This window comes from Magnolia sinica, chromosome 5 (genome assembly GCF_029962835.1).
Source record: "Magnolia sinica isolate HGM2019 chromosome 5, MsV1, whole genome shotgun sequence".
Classification (NCBI taxonomy): domain Eukaryota; kingdom Viridiplantae; phylum Streptophyta; class Magnoliopsida; order Magnoliales; family Magnoliaceae; genus Magnolia; species Magnolia sinica.
The window spans coordinates 23985709-24002066 of record NC_080577.1 but is presented as its reverse complement, the minus strand read 5'-3'; the positions used below and the strand labels follow the sequence as shown (position 1 = coordinate 24002066).

The window sequence follows — 16358 nt, the reverse complement described above, 5'->3', positions numbered from 1 at the left end:
AAAATGGGCCATTTTTCATTGACCTAGATCGGTTATGCGACAACATTCACTTCGACGGTGGAAACTCCTCGAGATCTCAATTAGATTATTTCAACCCTTTGATTATTTGGATATGTAGCTTTGAATATGAATGATCACTGTAACTTTTGTATTAATCAATTAAAAAATCATCCAAATTCAATTATTGCATTAAGCAATGATGGATTTGAGCAAATAGAATTAAAAAGCCCGATTGCGAGTTCAGTGGTGTGTCGATGTCACCAAGTTCTGTAGGCCCCACCATGATGTATATGTTATATCGATTCTGTCTACCCATTTTGCAAGATCATTTTAAGTCATTAGCCCAAAAATGGAGCAGATCTTGGCTCAAGTGGACCCTAAAACGGAAAAGAAGTGGAGACAATGATTCCCACTTGAAACCTTCCTAGGATGTTTATTTGTCATTTAACCTGTTCATGAGGTCACAAAAGACCTGGATAGATGAGGGAAGGAAAATTTAAAAATAAAATAAAAATAAAAATAAAAAATTAGACTGATCCAAAACTTTCATGGCCCTGAAGAAGTTTTCAATAATAGACATTCAATACCCATTGCTTTCTTCAGTGTGATCAACTTGAGCTTTGAATCTACCTCATTTTTTGGCCCATGCCTTAAAATGATCTCTAAAATGGATGGACAGTGTAGATATAATACATACATCATGACCAGACTCAAAAATTTTAGTGATGTCAACACACAACGGAGTCCAACCATCGTGCAATCCATTTTCTAAAAAGCCCATTAGTTGAAAACCAATCTAAACATGGATAAATAAGTGCATGCTTTTTTGCATGGAAAACATTTCAGAACTTGCGACCAAGCAATTACAAAAAATTTGTCACGCCCCGAACTCGGAAACCGGGCTCACAAAATTCCCGATCGTCGAATCTGGCACCAACAGCCTCTATAGAACCCCATTCTCGGCTCCTGGCACCCATTTACCTAGTTCCGATCCTGTGATGCTATAAGGAGGATTTTTAATATCAATTTAATTCATAATGAGTATAACCATAAGCGTAACCCATGAATAATAACCACAAGAACACCATCACAAAATCCATTATGATCAAAAACTTTTAAGTACAATACATCTAAAAGGAAATACAAGATAATGCAAATAATAGAAAATCCAAAAGCTCGACTGCACGCTCCCGCTGCTACTATGCTACGACTGCATCCTGGAGTCACCTGCACGCATCAATCGTGCATAAGCTTATAGAAAGCTTAGAGGGTGGTGTATGTGTGTGCGCAATATGAGCGTGCTCAGAATGCAAGGTCAGAGTAATGTGGAATCATAGTGATAAGTACATGAATGTAATCAGCCGTACCAAGGCTATGCAGTGCAAGATATGAATGTTATCGGCCATAACACGGCCATGCGATGCGAGATGCAACTCAAGCATATCAACCATCATCATATATCAGTACAGTTCTCATTCTGGATAATCACCGGGGTTTAGTACACTCCAAGTGGCACTACCGCTCTCCTAGCCGCATAGTCCAAGTGAACGTAAAAAACCTCACTATCCGCCTGGCCAATAGTCTGCCAATACCTATCCGGCATGTCGATAGCGGACCCATTCGCGAGCTGGTCAAACTCAGCCTAGTATTGCCCCCTACCCTCGGGCGAGTAAAGCCACACTCCTTTCCAACCGACCATGACACAGTAGGAGACGCGACCTCCTGGTATTCGGCTCTCGTGCGCTCATATATCCACTCGGTCTTGACGTTGGAGTCATCCTCTGGTACCATCGGGTTTAGAAATTTTCACCCATAGACATCTATGGCGCCCCGATGCTTAGTAACAATATTTTCAGTACCCAGTCCAACCACCCACGATGTGTCTGTGGAGGCTATGGCCCTGATGTTGCTAGGGCATACAATAATCACAATCACACAAATGCAAGTACATGAATCATACTATCAGACATGCAACAATCCTGCGCGTATCGTGCGCTCATATAGGGCAACTCCGCCTATTAGGGAGTCCATAAACAATCTACCCGAATGCATGTGCAATGATTAGTCAATCCTCACATCAGGCATACATATGATGCGTATGATCATGAATCATGGATCTATACTAAGCATGTTATGTGGTGATAGGTTCTGATCAAAACGAAGATGGACCTAGACGGCCTACACGTTACAGGTATGGGCTTATCAAAAGGCCTTAGGGCGAATGATAATGCGGACATTTAACCAACATCATCTTACAATGTAGACGTCAAACCAACATTGTTTCCAAGGCATGACCCGCCATCGAAATCATCACAAGAACCACGGAAACACATTATAATGGGTCTTATGTATATCCCATTGGGCCTCGACCTATGGGCCTCCAATACAACAAATGGGCCTCAAACCATTGTCTCATATATATCAAAGTGAGCCTTAGTGGGCGGGCCACAAACACATTAAGATGAGCCTCAACAATGGCCTTAAAATAATCTCCAAAATGGTTGGACGGTTGGGATGAAACTCATGCATCATGGTAGGTCGTATAGGGATGGAAGGCATAGATAAATCACATACTCCATGGTGGAGGTCCACACTGATGAAAGGTGTGTACACAATACATACATAAGTGGGTTCTAAGTAGGACCCACCATAATGTTTATTTTCCACCCAACCTAGGGCCCAACATAATGCTTATTTTCCACCCAACCTAGGGCCCAACATAATGTTTATTTGCAATCCAACTGTTCATAAGGTCACTTGGACCAAGGTAGGGCCCACTGTAATATTTATTTATCATCTAATCTATTCATAAGGTCACGTGGACCAGGGGAAACTGGGGCCCACTGGAATGTTCATTTGCCACCCAAACTATTTATACGTCAGCCACCGTAATATTTACTTGTCATTCAACCTGTTTATAAGGTCACGTGAACCTGAGGGTGGGCCTGGGGCCCACTGTAATGTGGTTCACAAATCCAGTCCACCCATTATGTGTGTCCCACTTGGCTGAGGGCTCAGACCAAGTTTCAGCCGCATCCAAATTTCAGGTAGGCCCCACCAAGTGATTTTATATGTTTTAGGCATGTCTTCACATGATTTTAGATGGCATGGCCCACCTGAGTTCCGTATACGGCTGATTTTTGAAATATCCCATAATTTAAAGGGGACACCTAAAATGCACGATGTTGATGTTCGAAATGCATCACGGTGGGGCCCACAGCTGGGCCGTGAGGGCCAGCCCGTCCGTCCGCCAGGAGCAAGCAGCGCCTGCGTGCGCTCTGCAGCAGCAGCGGCTGTTGCTTTTTAAAAAAAAAAATCTGTTTTTCTACAGATTTTCCTAAGTAGGGCCCACTTCAACAAAATCCACTGTCCATTGGTCCCTGCGGCTCAATACAAACCTATCAAGTCCAATATTGGATGATTTTTGATGTACAAAAACACTAGGGAGTGTTTCAATGGTAGGAACACTGTTTTCTATACTATGGCCTACCAGGAAACCAGATCAGTCTCATTTTTCAGCTCAACGCCTAAAATGATCTGAGGAAGAGGATGGACGGCTTAGATTAAGTACATGCATCAATGTGGGGCTTGCATAAGTGGCCCACCCCAAAAGCACCTTTTTCTTCTCTTCTTTTTTTTGGTAGCCTGTTAGTACACACCCTGTGAGTACACGCACTCCATGTTAGCTACCCCTGCCTCACGTCCAACATCCAGAGACGCTGAACGGCTGGGATAGACACAGCATCATGGTGGGTCCCACATGTACGTGGCCCACCTACACTTATATACATATATAATATATATCTTATATTTTATATATATAAAATATCATATTATATATCATATATATATTATATAAAATATAATATATAACAAGAAGGGCATTGGATCCATTTCAACAGTGGATGGTGTGGATCATCATCTACAATAGGGTGGGCCACATCGTCTGATGTTGATGGACGGGGTAGATATAACGCATTTTGGTGGGATCCACACCATCACAATGGAAAGAGAGAGAGAGAGAGAGAGAGAGAGAGAGAGAGAGAGAGAGAGAGAGAGACGGTGATGAAGGGGAGGGACCCCGCCACTATGAGCCCTCCATGGATATGTTACATTCATCAAAATGGGTCCCACTAAGAAGTGGGCCCAAAAATTTAAATCAACGGTGGATCACCCACCTTTCTTCCTTCTTATTGCTCCCTTAGGCTCCTAAGCTCCTTGCCTTCATCTTTGATAGAGGTTGATGGGATTTTGATGGTGAGGATGTGAGATGAGAGGGTGAGTCACACTTGTTGTTTAGGAAGGCTTGGAGAGGCTTGGACGTATGGAGTTTTTTTGTTGCTTGAGAGATTTGAGAAATGAAAGAGAGAGTGAGATGATGGAAGTGATATGGATGGGATGATGTAAGGAAGGGGATGGGAGGGTATGGTTTAGTTTGAAATATTTGTAAAAGAGGTATGGGTGAGTTTGAAAATTGTAAAAGGGAATGGTGAGGTGGAGAGAGAGAGTGGACTTTTAAAAATGTGGGGATGGGTTGTTGTACTTTGGGTAAGGCTTGTACTTGGCATTGATTGATGGGACATATCGTAGAGATTCTCTCGATATTCGCAACGCGCAGCGTTTCTTCGGAATGAACGCAAGCCCACATCTCCTAGCCTGGGTATCGGTTCGGTGCGCGAGTCGCGGCGTTGGAACCGCGGCAACGACGCGGTCGCTAAGATACAAGTTTCGGTTCGAACCGACTTAAGTATGCGGGACCTGATTTAGGATCGCGTGCAAACGTCAGATACAGGTCGAGCCGGAACTCGACCGGAAGGACCGCAAAAGCTAACGGAATGGTACGGATTAGGACACGGGCCTTACAAAATCCCATCTCAAATCTTTGACAAGCAATAGGATTTGTAGTCAGTGTAGGTATCATCATAGCTGTACCCAGCTATTTGAGGTCAGATCCTAATTATGAAAGTTAAGCAACATAGACCCCCACATAACTAGGACAAGGCAATGATGATGGATGACTGATTGGATCTCAAAGAAGAGAAAATCTTGAAAGGAAGAGGAGACATACTCTCCCCTGAATCCAAAAGCAAGATTTTCACTTTGGCACATTATCGGGTCTCAACCATAGAACAAAATGACCAAAAAATAGAAAGTGATTCAGAACGAAGTCTCATAAAGTCATTCCAAGTAAATTTTGAAGAATCATCAATGAAGGCAGGTGAGGTCCACATAAACTAAAAGAGAGCAATCAAATGCCACAAGATCCCATGGTGCTTACTCATGCTACTGAAAAGGCAAGGGTGTTATTAGAAATGAGTTGGGACCTGGTAGGCTGTTGGGAAATTTTGCATTCCCTGGTTTTCATGTTTTATTGGCAATTGTCCTAGTGTTTTTTGAGGAATGATTAAATTTTTGTTTGGTTTGGGAAGTCTAAAATTCTGTTTTAATTGAGAGGGAGACAGAGAGAGAGAGCGTACCATTTATTGATTCTTTCAATTCATGCCGATTCACTGTTAATTCAAATTCAAGCAAACCCATCTTGATTACATTTATTCCTATCTCATTACCTGGTCACAGCATTCATGCCAGACTTGTTCTATAATTTCAGTGGTTGCAACTCACACTGGATCTTTCCACTCAGTTAAAAACTCAAAAAGTCTAGATTTGACTTGACCAAGTAATTCGACTTTACCATGTTTCACTGAGATGAGAGAAAATTTTGATCTAGTCACAAATCAAAACTCGATGCAGCTCAAAAGGAGAAGAAGAAGAAGAAGAAGAAGAAAAAAATAAAAATAAAAATAAAAATAAAAATTGACAAAATTCAATTGAACTTGGCACGTATCGTCATTATTTATATATTATTTGTACAATTTTCATATATTAAATAATATATATACAATAGCAAAGTCCCCAAACATTTTAAAAAACACATGGGATGCTTAATCATTGATGTGAACCATCCATTCTTTCATACAACCAGGGGCAAGCCGTGGTACAAAAATCACACCAATTGGATGATCCCAAGCATCCAATCAATAGCATGGAAAATGGATTCCAGAGTACTACTTTCATTTGATGATTCTAACCATGCGATCAATGGCTCATATAAAACACATGGTTGTAACAAACTGGACTCATTCACAGGGTTAGGATCATCTGATCAGAGTAATTGCACCATAGCTTGGTCCCAATTGTCCCATTGATGATTGGGGGTCCCACATGTCAGTCAAAAGCTTTGGGGACATTGCCAATGCCCCCATGAAGGTGGGGACATTAGCAAAACCCTTAATAACACAAGAAAAAACTAAGAATAACATACAAGTTTTTGCATCGACTTGACTCGACTGGGTTTCGAGTTGAGTCAGGTTTTCATGTTTTTTTAACCATAATTCTGCTTGTATCATGAGAACAAATGAACAATGACATATCAACCAAATCATATCTTAAATGGTTCTTCATATAAAACACAACAAGTGATTACATCGTAACAATGTCAATAATGTTAGTATTCTTCCTTCTTTGATGTTTTGAGGTCATTTCCGCTGTGCCCTCCAAAAGATCAACATCCAAAACCACACATTAGACAAGACCCAAAAAAAAAGGGGCGTGTATGAGTAGAAAGCATGAGCTACTTGATAAGAAAGAAATCCTCTTTGCAACCTGCAGCAAAATGCTTATACTCCTGCCGTGCTTGGTTTGCCCTTTCTAAGATGCACTTTCTGCTGTGGAACAGTTTGCTCTGTTGCATGCTTTTCCTTGGGGTGAGGTTTACTATCAGCTTCCTTTGAGACTCTTCTTGTATTGCTGGGACTGTCCTTTTTGAGAATGGTCTTGCCCTGAGTAAGCGTGACATGATCTGAATTACGCGTTTTCAAGACTGAATGTCTCCCTCTAGATAACTTGTTCCTACTTCCGATCATCCCATCATTGTCTGAAACCCATGTAATGAATGGTCTTGGTTAGCATCAATTGCAATACATGGTGAAAGAAGTAAAGAAAGCAGCAAAACTAGAAAACAAAATGACAAAAAGGCAGCGTTTGAAAGTAACCGTGCACACACATTCAAAGAGGTGACCTGCTTTGAACTGACCGGCTCATGGGTGGAGAGAAAAACAAAACCTTAATGGGTATATCAGCCACTGTTTGAAAACTCATCAAATAGAACTCGGGATTATCTGAGCTGTATCAGTTTCGTTCTGAAATGGATAGACTCACCGATACAAGACCTAGTCAGGGCGAGTTGTATCGGTTTCATACCCAGGTGAGTCACACTCTGAAACCACTACTTAAATCCATGATATCAGTTTGTATACTTGCTAGTCAGACCTAGTCGCACGCACAACACCCATACGGGACTGAGTCAGACTGAGTTGGGCAAGTCGTACCAGTTTCATTCCCAGGCAAGTCGCAATCCAAAACCACTACTCAAATCCAAGATATCGGCTTGTCTATATACTATTTGGATGAACAAAATATTATTTGGCATCTTTCCCAAAAAAAAAAATGGCAGAAAAGAATTCCACCTGCACCCTCTCTCTAGTAACTTCCACATGTGTCTACAAAGCAATACCACAAACACATGTATACACTACACAAATACAAAACTCAAGTGTAGATACATCATCACGAGCCACACAGCTGTAATATAGATGCTGAAATTGGAATACAGACAACCTACACGTGTGCAAAACCTTTACATGCTTGAAAGAGAGGAAATAACAGAAAGCATGCAGATTAAAGGTAGTGGAAACACCAATCATGCAGCATGAGATTACACCATGTGAAGAAATTTTAATAGTTTCCATGGACATGTTGAGGTGTTAAACTGTGTCATGCAAATTATAATTAAACATCTTTTATCGACTAAGGGTTTGTTTGGATGCCACCTGAAAATCAATTATCTAACTGAATTTTTGCGTAAAGAAAGGTGCTGTTATCGTTGTCCGTACCTGTCATCTAGGTCATGAACAGTCCGGCAGGATTGGTTTAAATGGGCCTGATATTTGGTGCATGGTACTTTCATGTCATTGTGCGACACATGGACAGTTTGGATCCTCCACGTGTGTCACCAGTTGGCACATGAGAAACCAGACTGAAAACTGAAACTGATTTTTATGAAAATACCCTTCTGAGTACAGCATAAAAATAAATGATTTTAGGTGGTTGCCAAACAAGCCGTAATGTTTTTTTCTCCATCTAAATTACTCTAGTGTTAAATTACAAACAGACAGATATGAATGCCTGGCTTCTGGAATGATCTGGGAAGATGAAAAATCACTGTCATAGAGTATGATGATGCATATTACATGAGTTAATCAAGAGCATCTTGACCTGTAAAGGAGATTGGCCATGTGATCACAACATTAACCATGTGTAGAGGACAAGAACCCAAATGGGGGATGATGTGATGTTGCAATCTCAAATACTTCAGGGAATCAGCTGCTATGATTTCTTCTGTTTGTGTCAATTTCTGACTAGCTCACATCAAGCAGTTGAAATCTGTTAAGTTTCATATGTTAGAAAAGAGTTGTTCATGTAAGACCATCTTTGAGAGTCCAACATTAGATGGAAATGAGGAATGATTTATTCGCGCAGTTTGATTCCAACATCACTTCCACAATGACAACAAAAGTCTCCCGTTACGAGAAAATATAAAATAAAGAAGCAAAGAAATGAACAGAATACCAGGGCTTGATAAGACAGCACGGGGCCGTGGAACAGAACTCGCTCTGATGTTGGTTTTGCTATCCGCATCGATTTCTTTGTTGTTCTTCCCCTTCAGTGGTCTTGCAGTGCCTAAATACATGACAATACTTCTTTAGAAGTAAACTATAGTAGAAATGAGCACACGGTAAGCATCAAGGACTGTAAATTACATTGAAGTTCAAACCAACCTTTGGATGCAGCAACGGAAGGCATTGGTGTGATTGGGACATAGGACTTGGGAATTCTTGCATGTGGAGGGGAATTGTCTCGATATTCATTTCCTGTAAATAAACCATATTCAGTGGAAAAACAGGAATCACGATTGAAGGCAAATGGAAACAGATGTTTAAATGTACAAGAATGATTAAAATCATGAACACATGTAGCAAGGCTTATACTCTGGTGCTAGAAACTTAAAGTCATCTATTCAGATGTAGAGACACACTGCCCATTTTGTATTTTCCTTGAGAAGGGCATTTTTGTATTAAAACTCCATATGATGGGAATATTCGGTGTTTTTTTCTCTTAGAGGGAATTAAGGGTGGCAATGGCCAGGTAGCTTGCCCAACTCAATGAACCCAGAGCAGGTTTAGGCCAGGCTTGGACCTATTGCGTGGGCCCATGGACAGGCTTGGTCCTCACATGCATGGCCTGATCAATATTCAGGTTGGGCAAGGGCCCATTTTAGCCTGGCCCAGCTTGGCCCGACCCAACGTATCCTCAAAAACGTGGATATGTCTTCAAAAAGGATGATTTTTATTTCCTCGCCATTGTAGTGAAATGAAGTGACAGTTACAAGTAACCTTTATTATCATTTTAAAAAAAGAGGGACTGCCCTCTTTTATACTTCCACCTACCGCCTCTTGTCTACCTCACCAATTGCAAAGCAACTTTCATTACCACCGATTGCATCTCTCTCCAATCAAGATGGGCGTCATTGCCTTAATCTCCTATGCGTAATGGTGTTCCTCCATGGTCTTCTTTCACCGCATGCCTCCATCTTTGATCAAGGTATGTTGCATTTCTTTCTTCTTTTTCTTCTTCTTCTTCTTCTTTTTGGCATTGGTTTCTCCATTGATAAAAATGGCAAGAAGAAGAGGGTTCTCACATTACATCTTCTCAGAGTCACATTTCCAAAGGTATGTTGGTTCTCACATCACATCTTCACAGGGTCACATCTTCTCATGAGGGTTATCCTGATTCTAGAGGATGTGGTCGGTTTAAAGGATCAAACATAAATTCTCCAAAGAATATTGTACAGTTGATGGATAAATTCTTATCTCAAATTTGAGAAAGAATTCATGAATTTGATAGATTATCAGGGCCCGGATGATACACCAAGCATTCATATAATGCGAGGGCCCAAAAAATTGTTCATCCCTACCATCAGATGCTAACGATGCCAAAAAAAGATCCATGTCATTCACCATGTACGTTACACTGCGTACGTGCCTTGTACCAGACTGACTGTTTGTCTGTGAATCAGGCAAGAGAAACTTGTATTAGAAAGATGGGCAGCTGCCCCACTATATAAATTCAACATACATCTGGTGATTTTGTGTGACAAACATGTGGACATTGCATACTACCGAATAGATGGCCCAGATCTCTGTTTCATGTACCATCCAACACTGGAACAATGATCAGCTTGGGAGCTAACTCTAGGCCAACATTATATAACCCTTTCAAGGTCCTTTCAGTGCCTGATAAATGGTAGAAGGAGACCCATGTATAGAATTTGGAGCTTCATAGCTTGACGTTGCAGTCAATGGCAGCTTTGATGCTTACATATGTTGTTTCAACATGTATACTTTAAGGCGAGTAGAGTTTGTCCAATTTTATGTAATATTATAACGCGAACAGTGTTTGGCCAATTTTACCTTGCAATTAGTTTCCCTAGGACGGAGAACTTTGAATATTCGATGGACATAGAATGACATTTTAAATGAAGTTAGGTTATTCTGGGAATTGAAAAATGTGGTTGTTGTCCAACATGCAGTTAGGTTTCAGCTCAAAAGCCACCAAACGGCTTAGATTTTACCCATGAGCAGCATTTCGCTAATTTTACCCCTACAATGTTAATACAAAAAATACGTGAGGTTTGTTTTTTTCCCAAGGGAGTTTCGTCCTTTCAATTCCTTCCTTCGGGTAGCCTGCACTTACCTCTCCTCGTCTTTGCGCGTAGCCCGCATGAAGCGTATTATTAGAGAGCCCGTGCAATAAAAGCTCTGCGGGTCCACGGTAATGACTATGTGACATCCACTCCATACATTTGTTGTGCCGTCTCATATTAGGAAGTCAACCCAAAAACGAGACATATTAGCGAATCGAATAGGCCACAAATGGGAAAGAGTGAGAATGCTTCACCCACTGTTAAAACCTTTCCCCCTACCTCTCTCTCCCGTTTTTTCTCTCTTCCCTTTCTCTCTCCACGTGTGTTGCACGTGTCATACCGTAGTTGCCTTAATTTGGGTGCTAATTGATGCTACATGTCCAATAATTTATTATTTCAATTTTGTACTGGATATGCCATAGACCCACTATGATGAATGGGCATGTCAATTTGCTTTGTTGTCGTCCACCCATCAAGGGTTGTAGTGTCTTCATATAATATGGACACTTGCCCATGTTCGAGTAGAATATGTATATACAGTTGTACATATTGTAGATAGGAATATATGTCGATGGATATCTATTAAGCTTTAGCCGTCTGTTATATATATTTATGATATCTCAATGCAATGCAACCAAGTTTTCACAGTGTAGCCCTAGTTGACATGGTATTGGAGCCATGATCCTAACCCTATTCCTAGTCATTAGATCCTTTTTCCCTTCCATCTCCATCATGTCGTTGTTGGATCTCCATCTCCGTATCCGGAATCTCACCCGAACCCATCTCCCTGTATTTGAATATGTTGCTGCATCTAAGATCTGTTGCTAAATCTCTTCGTTTTGGTGTTGCTGTTGCAACAGTCCATTACCATTCTCAGCCCACTACCTTTCAGCCAATTCACTGACTAGTCGCCACTGGCCATAAATGTTTCCTAGCATCAATGTCCAGCGAACAGTTGCCAGATCACATCCAGACCGTCTGTTGGCAGATATGATATTCTCCACCACACTGTGACAACAGGTTTTGCCTCTTTTTTTGCCCAGACCTGCAACAGAGCCAGGGCCAGAGCTAAAGGAACTAGTGCTGGGCTAAGCCAAACTCATCGCGGCCCATTGCCACCGCTGAAACCACTGAATGTAAATCTCAAGTAATCCAAGCTCTCTTTGTTGCAATCCAATCACGTGCAATGGAAAAAAATAAAATAAAATAATTGAGGGAAGTCCAATAGATTGTCTCTTGCTAACCAAATAAAACTTTTCCACAAGGAAGCCATATGCATTCCTTTCTGGTAGATTCCGATCTTCTCTTCCATATACAAGAATTGGATTCAATGAAAACAAACACACCCTAGAGCAGAAAAGACCTCCAAATTTTGATTTACAATATCTCATTGAAACTCGTCGGGATGAATAGAGTTAATCGATTGTGGAGTACTTAAATCAGGGCAACAGACATCAAACCTCGACAATATTGCATGTTATCAAGATAGCAAATTTACAAGCGACTCGACCAATCATGGGTCAATCCGGTATATAGACCTATAAAAGTAGATAAATACAAACAGAAAGTCCAAATGATGATTTATCCAAAATCAAATATGGTCAACCACTCATGTATCTTCTGCCTATGCCCAATTTTGAAAGGCGCAAATACAAATTGCACCCTCTTTAAAGGACCTCAACGGTGTTTTAAAATAGGATTTCGCTGGGGAAGTACATAAATCCCATTCTACATTGAGCATAATGAAAAAGGTATGTCGAATCGGCTTGAAATGGCAAGCAAGAAGCAGTCAGCAGTGTTCGAGATAGAGAAGAAAGGAAGAGTAAAACTAGAGTTAAAAAAAATTGTAGCTCTAATACTATGTTATTGAGACAATAGACTTAGAGAACATGTGTATTAGGGAGAAAATGACTCCCTAACCTATGTTATTAAGAGGAATAAGATACAATGGTATGGTGTCTTGAGGGAGCACTGAAAATAAATTAAATACACTTCCACCTCTTTTTCAAACAAGCAAACTTGAGCATAATCGCCATTTACGTCCATGGCCGTTCCGCTTAATTGATAATGCAATAACTACCAAATTCACTCTTCAGGAGAAACACCCTCTTGGTAGTCTTGTGTTTTCTAAACCTTTCAGACAGTGAAAATTGCTAATTTTCTATGTTCTTACCTCCAATTCTTGCTCCCATATGCTTCTTCTAAGTTCTAACTAATTGGAAGACGCCAAATATCTATATCTAGGTTCCAATAAATCATAGGTCATGATAAACCTAGGAAGAAATGAAAGAAAATACAACTGAAGAAGCTGTGTACTCACGTCTAGAGTTTGGAATGTAGGTGAGAATACGCCAAATCCGTAATTTTTTAAGAAAGGCCAAATATAGTACAAGATGAATTCAAATATAATAACATGATGAACTTTCAAGATCTACCAATAACCAAATACATTGACAATCTTAAGGCTGTGTTTCACTAAGCTGCAGGAAAATAATTTGCAATTTTTGGATTCTGCTCTTACTAAATCTTCCAAACGTGGGATGGGACTCGTGTGAGTAAAGAGCTTTCTTTCTTTCCAACACAACACAAAGGCACCCGTTTCACAACTTTTGGAATTTTGTACTAAGAGTAGAATTTCCAAAATCACAAATAAATTCTCCCTGCTCCTAAAATGACCACAGGCCAAACGTAGCCTTAGGGCCTGTTTGGGTGAACTCATTTTAGTTAATCATAATTATGTATTGAGCTGTGTTTGGCTGCAACAAATATCATGATATTTCAGTCTGATTTAGTTAATACTATGGAATTTCATGATACTTCTTGAAACCAGATGCAACCTTTAGAGAATTTTTTTTTTGGGTAAGGATTAAAAAAATTTCTTGATAACCAACAATCATTATTCCAATACGTAATTATGATTAACTAAAATGAAAAGAATTCCTTTTTCAAGTGGCACCCAAACAGGCCCTTACACTACAATATCCTCCAAAATAACATATTCAGATTTTTATTTTTTTAACGGCTAAATTAGTGAATCTCCATGACTAGAAATACCCAATTGGCAAATATTTCAAATAATCATTCTATTGTAAAAGGATCAAAATCTTCAAAAGATTATCAAAATCAACAAATCAAAGCTATTATAAAATAACCCAAATCAACGAAAGAAATACCCGGCGAATGACGATCATGCAAAGAGAGAGATTCAAAGACCCTCAAAAGCAAAGAACTTCTATCTTCTTGTGTTGCAACTGGGCCTTCCTTCACCTCTTCTCCTTTGACCTTCACCCTCGGATACACTCCAAAATTCAAAAAGAAGAAAAACCCAAGTCAGGAAACAAACATTTCTATCAGAAAACACTTTCTATTTGAATGAAAAATTAAAGGAAGATATCGAAATTCACTTGCAGAAATCGTTTTGGAGAAGATGGTAATTGAAAACGCTGTAAAATGAAGTCAATACAAGGCATATAAACCGGGTGTGAGGCGGAGTCAAAGGGAAGAAACGAACAGAAATGGAGAGGAATGGAGTGGGAATGAAATCTTTCTTGACTTCAAAACAAAGAGAACGGATGGTGGTGATGGGCGTGGGCTTTTGAATTGAATGCTTGGCATGGCATGGAACGAGCGGAGCCCACCTAACTTTTGGAAGGGGGTTCGAATATGCTGATGGCTATCATTTTCAGGTGTCGCTCACACGGGAAGGGCTTCGAGACACGTGAGAGATTCAAGTCGTTTATCAGGTGGGCCTTGCTATTTAGATGCCTTTTGATGAAAACAGAGGCTGGGGTCCACGCGCGTAAGAAGGAAAAAAAAAAATGTGTTTGGAAGTAAATGACGAAAGGTTCATTTTCTATGTTTGGGTCTATCCTACTGAAAGACAAGAATAGCTTCATTTTTATCTAGGCCATCTTGATGTGGGTCCCATCTTTTGAACGGCTTGGATCTTGATTTCATCTTCGAATTTGGTAGATAATGATCCGCGAGTCACAATTAAAAAAAATGGTTCTGTCTATATCGCACTGAGGATTTCCCTTAACAGAGACGTTCCGTGTTTCAAACTCAAGCGAGGTTTGCTCGGATACATCTCGATGGATTGCAGCCGAACGTGTTGGAACCTTAGCTGATCGATTGGTATCCTTTATCAACGATCTAAACCGTTAATATAATGGGTATTATAATATATGGTGGACAGAAAAAAAATGGCTTATATTGATATATCTCATCTCTTTGATTATATAAATGTTAAATAAACCGTCTATCTTCAAAGAAAGGAAAATCAAATAGTCAAAGGGCTATAGTTTATGTAATCTTTGATCTATCCTCAACAAAGGTGAGGCCCATCATAATAAACGATATTGGTCGTTGAAAGACAACCAAATCCAAAGGTTATACTCCATACCGATGGCGATATATGTCCGAATACGCGGATTGCGTCGTACCCCCGCGCGTTTCCAGCTGAGAACGGGGAGCAGTTTTGAGTGGCCATCCTGATGTATGGGTCTTATCCATACCGTCCATAACTTTTTTTCGTATCATTTTAGCATAAAAATCCAAAAATGAATCAGATCAATCTCAATTCAACTACACAATAGGTATTAAACTCTTACCGTTGAAAAATTATAGGGGGCCACATAAGTTTTGGATGGAGCTGTTATTTGTTTTTTCTCTTCATCCAGGTCTATGTTACTTTATGAATGGCTTGGATGGTAAATAAACATCATGGTGGGCCCTAGAAAAGCTTCAATGGTGAGAATTATTATCACCGCTGCTTCCTGTGGTGTGGTCCACTTGAGATTTTTATCTGCTCATATTTCGACTTATCCACTAAAATCATATATAAAAAAATGAATGGACGGTGTGGATAAGACCCATGCATCAAAGCTGCCACTCAAAGCTGCTAGCCGTTCCAAGCTGGAGACCGGCGGGTGTAGGACGCAATCCGCGTCCATGTCAGAGTTAATTGGCCCTGTCTAAAGAACTGTTTTGTCTTTTCTGTGTTTTTTTCACGTGTGACGATTTGGATGTGCCGTCTAAACAGTTGGTATTTCGAAGGGCGCACTTCCTTTACGACGTGGAACAGTGAACCACATGGGCCCCACTTACTCGACCGAATCGAACGGACGCGGATTTCCTGCGAAAGGCTTTCGCAGGAAGTTCCTGCGCTGGGATGCTAGGTGGATCCCACCGTGATGTTTGTGATAAATCCACACCGTACATCCGTTTTTTGAGTGCGTTTTAGGATACGAGGCCAAAAATGAGCCGTATCCAATACTCAAGTGGGCCAAAAACGGGATAATTGAACGTCCACAGTTGAAATATTCATGGGCCAATAGAAGTTTTGAATCATGCTGATATTTGTGTTTTCAGTTCATCCCAGTAGGAATGACGTTATTAACGGTATGGATGGCATGTAAACATCACCGTCGTGCCAAGGGAAGTTTCAACGGTAGGAATTTCCCTAAACACCTTTTCATTTAGTACGGCCCACCTGAGTCTTGGATCCTTCTCAATTTTAGTCTTTTCTCATAAAATG

General features: G+C 40.4%; 1 protein-coding gene across 4 annotated transcripts; it reads right to left on the bottom strand.

Moving 5' to 3' along the window:
- Positions 1–6430: 6430 nt before the first annotated feature.
- Positions 6431–14457, bottom strand: LOC131245780 (uncharacterized). Of its 4 annotated transcripts, none has more exons than XR_009170981.1 (6): positions 14227–14457; positions 13996–14121; positions 8880–8990; positions 8689–8799; positions 8335–8502; positions 6431–6934 (listed from the first exon to the last, which is right to left on the bottom strand). XR_009170981.1 is itself a non-coding variant. In XM_058245468.1 (5 exons), coding segments are annotated over exons 1-5 (606 nt in total). In that variant the 5' UTR covers positions 14228–14439; the 3' UTR covers positions 6431–6677. The 4 variants fall into 4 exon arrangements, 2 of the variants coding, with proteins under 2 accessions (XP_058101451.1, XP_058101452.1); XR_009170982.1 differs by having other exon boundaries at positions 8898–8990; positions 14227–14440; XM_058245468.1 differs by lacking the exon at positions 8335–8502 and having other exon boundaries at positions 14227–14439.
- Positions 14458–16358: the final 1901 nt, after the last annotated feature.